This window comes from Ictalurus punctatus, chromosome 8 (assembly GCF_001660625.3).
Source record: "Ictalurus punctatus breed USDA103 chromosome 8, Coco_2.0, whole genome shotgun sequence".
In the NCBI taxonomy this organism is placed as follows: Eukaryota; Metazoa; Chordata; class Actinopteri; order Siluriformes; family Ictaluridae; genus Ictalurus; species Ictalurus punctatus.
This window is the reverse complement of record NC_030423.2, coordinates 14,854,967-14,863,902: the sequence shown is the minus strand read 5'-3', so window position 1 is coordinate 14,863,902 and position 8,936 is coordinate 14,854,967. Positions and strand designations below refer to the sequence as shown.

At 38.4% G+C, this 8,936-nt stretch overlaps 1 protein-coding gene across 3 annotated transcripts in view; it reads left to right on the top strand.

The window, feature by feature from the left end:
• The window catches only part of LOC108268817 (matrin-3), an 18,061-nt gene extending 10,207 nt beyond the window's left edge, over positions 1–7,854 (top strand). For all 3 annotated transcript variants that reach the window (XM_017474034.3, XM_017474035.3, XM_053682388.1), the window contains 9 exons: positions 1–77; positions 1,865–1,946; positions 2,053–2,090; positions 3,444–3,584; positions 4,486–4,619; positions 6,366–6,669; positions 6,804–6,981; positions 7,305–7,420; positions 7,534–7,854. The exon at positions 1–77 is cut by the window's left edge and continues 605 nt beyond it. In XM_017474034.3, coding sequence (XP_017329523.1) covers positions 1–77; positions 1,865–1,946; positions 2,053–2,090; positions 3,444–3,584; positions 4,486–4,619; positions 6,366–6,669; positions 6,804–6,981; positions 7,305–7,420; positions 7,534–7,587 — 1,124 coding nt within the window. In that variant the 3' untranslated portion in view covers positions 7,588–7,854. The remainder of the gene's footprint in view (positions 78–1,864; positions 1,947–2,052; positions 2,091–3,443; positions 3,585–4,485; positions 4,620–6,365; positions 6,670–6,803; positions 6,982–7,304; positions 7,421–7,533) is intronic.
• The last annotated feature ends 1,082 nt before the right edge of the window (positions 7,855–8,936 follow it).

The window sequence follows — 8,936 nt, the reverse complement described above, 5'->3', positions numbered from 1 at the left end:
CTGATACATCAGAAACATTAAACAGTCTAAAGGAGGGCCAAAAGTTTGAAGAACACGAAGACCAGGAATTAAATGAGGTACTTTTACTGAAACTGTGACGTAAACAGTACAGTATTTATACTGATTGGCTATGTTATTAGGAACGCCAGTGCACCTGTTCATTCATGCAGTTCTCAAATCAGTCAATTATATTGCATTTACATTACATTTACATTTATGGCATTTGGCAGATGCTCTTATCCAGAGTGACTGACAGAAGTGCTTTGAAGTCTATCAGTAAATACATCCTACATCCATACATAATTGTTCACTAGGTCACGAACTAAGAATACCATCATTAGCAGAGGATAGAGTAGCCGTTGTAACAGAGTCCTGTGGAGATATCCACGTCTCTGTTGGTGGCAGAAAGTGAGGAGAGTAATGGGAAGCTAAAGCTGAGATGAAATCAGCTTTCTTTACAGCAAAATGGCAGTTCCAGAGCCCACCTACCACCACTGTTTGAGACTGCGAGCACAGTGGAGGGTAGGTAAGGTTACTGGTAGTTTGGCCTCAGGTTTGTGGATGAGAGCTTCTGGGTATAAGAGATGTCCAGAGCCTAGTCAGGAGTGATGTTAGTGAGTTTAAGTAGGGCTGAGAGGGATCTGGTAACACTACATGGACTTATTCTTCTGACCACTAACCATCAATATATTTTAGTAAGCCCTGCCCATAATTCACACCTCAAGGGAGACTGAAACTACTCTTGATTAAAGAGCGAATTAAAATAGATCAACAGACACTTCCAAAAACTGCAGAATCAACAATATTAGTGGCAAGAATCTAGATCCAAGAGTCAACTAGATAGTACACAAAAGTCAGAATCCTACCTTACCAGTAGATAGAACAACTTATAGCACGCATGTGGCAGTAGTGCAGTGCATAAAATCGTAGATACAGGACAATACAGGGTGTCCTAAAAGTCTCCATACATAGGGGACTTCATCAGTGGATGTTTGACATCCACTTCTCAGTTGGTTCGCAACACTGAGTCTTTTGAATTCGTTAATAAGTTTGGCAAACGTCTGACAGTGTGATAATATAAACTAACTAAATTTTGAAAGACATTTTGATAAAGTGTTCATTTCCCCTATGTATAGAGATATTTCAGTGTTGACCTTAAACATCAGAATGGAGTGATGTCAAAAATGTGATGTTGTTGGTGCAAGGCAGGCTGGCTTGAGTTTTTCAGAAAATCTGATCTACTGGAAACTTCATACAATTTTCATACTCCTGGAATTGTCAATACTCCTGAAAAAACATCCAGTGAGTGAGTGGCAGTTCTGTGGGCAGAATCACCTAGTTGCTGAGAGGGGTCTGAATGGCCATACTGGACTGTTGTAGTCCATCTGCCTTAAGGTGTGATGTACATTCTGAGATGCTTTTCTGCTCACCACAGTTGTGTAAAGAATGTTTTGTTTTTTTAGTCGCTGTGACCTCCCTGTCAACTCAAAACAGTGTGTCAGTTCTCCTCTGACCTCTCTCATTAACAAGGGGTTTTTGCTTGCAGATCTGCTGAGCACCATTTTTTTTTGCATTTTTCACACCATTTGGTGAAAAGTCTATAGACTGTTGTGTGTAAAAATCCTAGGAGATCAGCAGTTTCTGGAAAAAACATCTGGTACCAACAACCATGCTATGGTTAAAGTCAGTAAGATCACATTTTTCCCCATTCTGAAGTTTTATGTGAACATTAACTGAATCTATGAACGAGCAGGTATACAGGTGTTCCTAAAAAAAAAAGAAGTCAGCGAACGTATATACAGTTTTAAATGAATTTTAATACACCTTTTAAATTTGTCTTTGGGTTTGTTTTGCTTTTTAACAGGAGGAACATGACTTCCCCAAGAGTCTTGAAAATTATGTGACCTTAGATGAGTTCATGGAAGAAAATTTTTCAGATTTTCAAGGTCTTCTTTTCACAACTGTCAGAACATGGCAGCATTTTCTTGTTTGTTTTGCTTTTGTAAGGCAGGTTTGTAGACTTATAAATAATTGTACTTTTATGCATTTCAGAATCAGATGAACCGAAGCCCTCAATCCCAAAAACCGAGGTTAGTCTTTTTTTCAGATTTTGGTAACTAGTGTTTTAAGTGATCACCTGAAGGGGAAGAGGACAGATGAGGTCTTGCCCCATACCGGTTCATACAGATTTTTACTAGTCTGTGACGTGTGTGTGTGTGTGTGTGTGTGTGTGTGTGTGTGTGTGTAACATTTTTGTAAATATTTGATTATATCTTTTCATGTGACAACACTGAAGAAATGACACTTTGCTACAATGTGGAGTAGTGAGTGTACAGCTTAGTTTACAGTGTAAATTTGCTGTCCCCTCAAAATAACTCAACACACAGCCATTAATGTCTAAACTGCTGGCAACAAAAGTGAGTACACCCCTAAGTGGAAATGTCCAAATTGGGCCCAAAGTGTTTGACATGCTTGACACCATCTGAACCAAATAAGTTTATCTTGGTCTCATCAGACCACAAGACATGGTTCCAGTAATTCATGTCCTTAGTCTGCTTGTCTTCAGCAAACTGTTTGCGGGCTTTCTTGTGCATCATCCTTAGAACAGGCTTCCTTCTGGGACGACAGCCATGCAGACCAATTTGATGCAGTGTGCAGCGTATGGTCTGAGCACTGACAGGCTGACCCCCCCCACCCCTTCAACCTCTGCAGCAATGCTGGCAGCACTCATACGTCTGTAACATCCTCTGGATATGATGCTGAGCACATGCACTCAACTTCTTTGGTCGACCATGGCGAGGCCTGTTCTGAGTGGAACCTGTCCTGTTAAACCGCTGTATGGTTTTGGCCACCGTGCTGCAGCTCAGTGTCAGGGTCTTGGCAATCTTCTTATAGCCTAGGCCATCTTTATGTAGAGCAACAATTCTTTTTTTCAGATCCTCAGAGAGTTCTTTGCCATGAGGTGCCACGTTGAACTTCCAGTGACCAGTATGAGGGAGTGTGAGAGCGATGACACCAAATTTAACACACCTGCTCCCCATTCACACCTGAAACCTTGTAACACTAACAAGTCACATGACACCGGGGAGGGAAAATGGCTAATTGGGCCAAATTTGGACATTTTCACTTAGGGGTGTGCTCACTTTTGTTGCCAGCGGTTTAGACATTAATGACTGTGTGTTGAGTTATTTTGAGGGGACAGCAAATTTACACTGTTACACAAGCTGTACACTCACTACGTCACATTTTAGCAAATTGTCATTTCTTCGGTGTTGTCACATGAAAAGATATAATCAAATATTTACAAAAACGTGAGGGGTGGACTCACTTTTGTGAGGTACTCTGTGTGTGTGTGTGTGTGTGTGTGTGTGTGTATATGTGTGTATATATATGACTCATCAGAAGAAGTAACCACATGCACAAATCCTGTCTCCTATATGAAGCAAAGTATCAAAGAATCTGAATCACCTACAAAAAAAAGTACCAGCAAAACAACTGCAGAACCCAACACTTCAGAGAACTTAGACGCTGTTGATCAACCTAAAGAGGAACATGACACTGAGAGAGTGACAGACTACCTCAAGGTATGCAAACCTGTTAGTCTCATTTTTATGTATAGTTCCTTTAAGAATTCAGGAAGGATTTCTTCATTTATTATTTCACTGCTTTACAATTACGTGTATAATATATAAAACAGCTGTAGAATTTAGAAATGTATAAAATGGTCATGTTTAACACTACTGTAGTTTCTCCATGCGCATATTTCAGCATATGTAAGGAATACAACACAACGGGGTGTGCTGTTATAAGGAAATAAGAAACTCAGTCTTATTTTAAAATTAACAGCACATACTGAAGTGTTTTATTTATTTTATGCCCCAGTAATTTGCCAACTATTAATGTTTGTTTATTTATTTATTTATTAAAGAATGATGTGTCGTACTTTAAAAATCAATTCATATTTATGGTTAATGTTATGGAACATCTGTGAAACAAGTCGGTTTCTATTACCATTTACATTGTATAATTTATAAACAGTTCTTCCCTTAAGTTCTCTTTTTTCAATTCTCTCTTGAAATTAATAAGAGAAAAAAAACAGCTTGTGCTGCTGAGAAATTGTCTCTTTACCAGAAAGCACTACTGTCAGATTGGCTGTTCAGAGAATAAATCAGCACCTGAGAAAAAAAACAGCTTGTGCTGCTGAGAAATTGTCTCTTTACCAGAAAGCACTACTGTCAGATTGGCTGTTCAGAGAATAAATCAGCACCTTCTGACCAATCAGATTTGATAATTCAGCAACATTGTTGTATTAGGTGTATATAAATAACAGATGTTTTTGCCTCTGGCACACAATCTTGAGTGGGTTTTTCTCTTACTCCCCCCTCCGAGGGATTTATTTTAACACTTTTAATAATTATATGCTCTATCATTTTACTCACTATTTTCAGGAGGGTCAATTGGTTGTTAAAATAATTTTTCTTATAGGGGTTTGTTGAGGTGGTGCTCGCATCTGATGCTGATCGAGTCACAGCTGATTCTAAAACTCAAGATATTGTACTACCCAGTAATGTCTTGATGATTAAAGTGTCTGAGAAATACTGCCATCTACCAGAAGAAGGGTAATTATTTTAAAGTATATTAATCCTACAACCCCAATTCTGAAGAAGTTTGGACAGTGTGGAAAATGTTAATAAAAATAAAGAGGAGTGATTTGTAAATGTATTTTGACTTGTATTTAAACAAAAAACATATAAAGATATTTGACGTTTTACCTAATCAACTGCATATATTTTTTTTTTATGCAAATCTTTATTTTGAATTTAATGCATGCAACATGTTCCAAAAAAGTTGGGACGGGGCAATTTAGGACTAATACCGATGCAACAAGTTGAAATAAGGTGGTGATGTGAAACAGGTGAGGCAAGAGCCTTCAAGAGCAAGGATGGGTCGAGGCTCGCCAATCTGCCGACAGATGCATCAGCGAATAATCAGCACTTTGAGAACAACGTTCCCCAAAGACAAATCGGTAGGATTTGGGGCATTTCATAATCTACTGTGCACAATATAATAAAAAGATTCAAGGAATCCAGTCAAATGTTGGTGCGTCAAGGGCAAGGCCGAAAATCACTTCTGTCTTAAAAACCGTCATGACTCTCTAATGGATATCCTGACATGGGCTCGGGAATAATTTGGTAAACCTTTTGTCAGTCAACACCATTCGCTGCTGCACCCACAGATGCAAGTTAAGTCTTTACTATGGAAAGCAGAAGCCATACATCAACACTGTCCAGAAGCACCGACTACTCCTCTGGGCTCGGTCTCATCTGGGATGGACAGTAACACAGTGGAATCGTGTTTTGTGGTCCGACGAGTCAACATTTCAAATAGTTTTTGGTACAGCCGTTGTGTACTCCGGGTCAAAGAGGAAAAGGACCATCCAAGCTGTTATCAGCGTCAGGTCCAAAAGCCAGCGTCTGTCATGGTATAGGAGTGTGTCAGTGTCCATGGCATGGGTAAGTTGCACATCTGTGAGGGCCCCATTAATGCAGAAAGATATGTACACATTTTGGAGCAACATATGCTGCCATCCAGAGCAGGACAACGCCAAACCACATTCTACCTGTATTACAAGCGCATGATTGCACATTATAAAGCACAAAATAAGGCAACGAAGGCCCCGTACATTTGCGCAGCTGAAGAAATACATAATGGATGAATGGGGGAAACTTCCCGTTTCATTTTTATTGAAAATTTCTGCTGAACATTTCTACTGATAATTTCTGCTGAGCTGAACATTTCTGCTGAACTAAACATTTCTGCTAAACATTTCTATTGAACATTGGGGGATGGGGGAAATTTCCACCGGCTAAACTTAATGAACTGGTGTCTTCAGTGCCCAAATGCGTGTTATTAAAAGAAACGGTGATGTTACACAGTGGTAAACGGTCGACTGTTCCAACTTTTTTGGAGTGTATTGCAGACATCAGATTTTAAATGAGTATATGTTTTTTTAAAAATAATTAAATTTGCAAAGTAAAATTTCAAATAATGTGTTTAATAATGTGCTTTCAATATAGTACAGGGTAAATTGAATTTTCACTTTTTTGTGTGTTTTCCATACTGTCACAACTTTTTCGGAATTGGGGTTGTGTATATATAGTATGTTTATGAATATACATGCATGCATACACGCACAGTAGCTACCGACTAATGATTTTTGCCCATGTCCAAATGTGTATCGTGTATATTTATCCTGTTTATCCTGGAGACTCTGTAGACAGTCTCCATTTATATGCACATTACATTTTTAACCCACTGCATGTAAACATAGCTACTTTATGCTGATTGACTATTTCACATGGCAGACACAGACCCCCAACCGCAGAAGACAAACGGCCAGCCAAGAGAGAGCACACTGAGGAGAGAGAGGAAAGCCAGAGCAGTTCCTCAGCAAAAACTACCAGTGTGAAGGAAGAGGAACCCCCATCCAAAAAAGCTAAAGAGGAGAGGCCTAGGGAGGAGAAAGCTCTGAGTGTACTACAGGATGAGAAGGAGGAGGTGGCGGTCAAAGCTGAACCTAGTGTGTGTGTAGCGGAAGTGAACAACATGTATACAGAGGAACACAACACCGATACGACAGAAACTAAGAACATGGAGCTCAAACCACCGGTCAGTATTCAGTGTGCCCTCCTCCCTCCCTCCCTCCCTTCCTTATTTTTCTTTTCTTATTCATGTCTACATGTATTGGAAATGGTTCAGGTTTGTTAAATTTGCTTTTAACTTTATCTCTCTGCATTGAGCAGATGGCTCAGAGTGACATTGATGTTCCTCTTACTGAGTCTTCATCTGTTGCATCTTCTGCTGATGTCTCTGAGAAGAGCCACGAGCCGACTGAAACCCCCACGCCTCCAACTGAGTCCGTCGAAAATCCTGAAACCACTGTAGATGTTCTCGGTCCATATGATCCAAACGTCCCAGTGGGTAAGTCATCATTTTAGAGTCAAATGCAAAATCTAAATGACGGCCTGATCCTGATTACGGATTAATTACAGCACCTTGCATAAATATTTACCCCTTAAACTTTTCCACAAGTTGTAGTATTACAGCCTGGAATTGAAATGGACTTGGTTAATATACAAATTTTGTAAATTGCAAAATAAGCCAAAAGTATGAGTTTTACTCAGATTTAGAATGTGGAAACATATATTATTAGGTGAAAATGTGCCTGAAGTACAGTTTTTCCTCTTTGTGCAGAGAAAAATGGTGCTGATTTAATCACTAACAACACTGCACTATTCTTTCAGGTGTGGAGTTTGTGAAGATGGGCTACTATTGTAGGGTGTGCTTCCATTTTTATTCCAATGAAGACACTGCTAAAAAGGTTCACTGCAGTAGTCAGGCACACTATGAGAAACTCAAGGTGATTTCATATGGCTTACATATTTTATTACATCATGAACCTGTATTAAAGACAGAAATATACAAATGCAGGCTGTATTCATTCAAATTCAACTTGTTTTTTCTGATTTCTAGAAACACTTGGAAAAGGAGAAGGCCAAAGCACAGAGTAATTGTGAAAAGAACTGAGTATGGAGGAGTGTAGTTGGTACTGCGCAGTATTTGGTTGTGCATGAAACTTAGTTTGCTTAGTCTCTCCTTTTGGAGGATTGATTTTAGTGTCATTTTTAGGTTGATTCTGTCACTTACTCATTTACTGTTTTTCTTACATGTGTATTAGAAAAGTCGCCTATTCTCAATAGAACGGAGCCCTTTTATGGCTGTTTGCTTGTTGTGAATTTTTTATTTTATTTTGGTTCAACCTCTGATAACATTAAAAACATTCCTCACACTGACTATTTCCTGGTTGTGATGAAATCATGTCTCCTATAAATATTTTTGCATTGCTTTATTCATTTAATTTTTTTTCAGACAAACTACTGCAGAGCAGATGGCAGGTAATTCCCTTTCTTATTAATTGTTAACTGAGTTATGGTTTTCAGGTCAGATTAAATAATTGTGTACAGTACTTCCTAGTGCTTTACAAATTTCTCTCATTTTCTCATTCTTTACCAATTTTTCCTTTCCTTTAAATTATTGGATCTAGATGATTACACTATGAAAATTAGCCCTCTAACCAGTCACTAGGGCTTTTCATACTTGAAATCGGTAACCCTGGGTCATTCGAAACCCCGGCTAAACAGAATCCTGGGTTATCTTGTTTCATGGTTCACACTGTTCCTACTTTACCTGGGGTTAGCAATTAATCCTGGGTATTCATAATCTGACATTTCACACTGTACATTCCTAAAAACTGCGTTAACATTCCTATTTGCATATTTGTGGAGTCAACAACCATGATTGGATAAACCGTGACCAGTTTAAATAATGTAAAATTTTCAACTTTTGTAATAGTCATAACTGTACAAATAAAACTCTCATCTTCACTCCAACTGACGCATTTTCTCTCCCCATTTTACATTTTCACATTTGACACTTTTAAGTGCAGTTAAATATTGTGTGCTGCAATCACCCTTTCAACAGCAAAATATTACAGTACATAATCCTGATGAACATTTATTCACCAAATGATGCCAATCTGTCCCCTTTCTTTAACATCACTATACATATTTAACCATGATCATTTTGGTGAAGAAAAAATGCTTGTAAGGTGCTCTATTAGTTTATTTATAATTTTAGTGCAGGATTAAAGCATTGACTGAATTGTCTGCAATAGTAATTTATGATGTTATAATGTTACAACACTAAATATCAAGTTTGGAACACCACACTTGCAAAATGTTTTCAATATATGGGTGTTTTCTTTGTACATTATGAGCAATAAAATAGCATTCGATTCAAGATTAGCTATCACCCAAGTGTGTTCTGGGGAATATTTTTGGCCTTCTGTGTCAAACCACTTTTGGTCATCTCAGTTT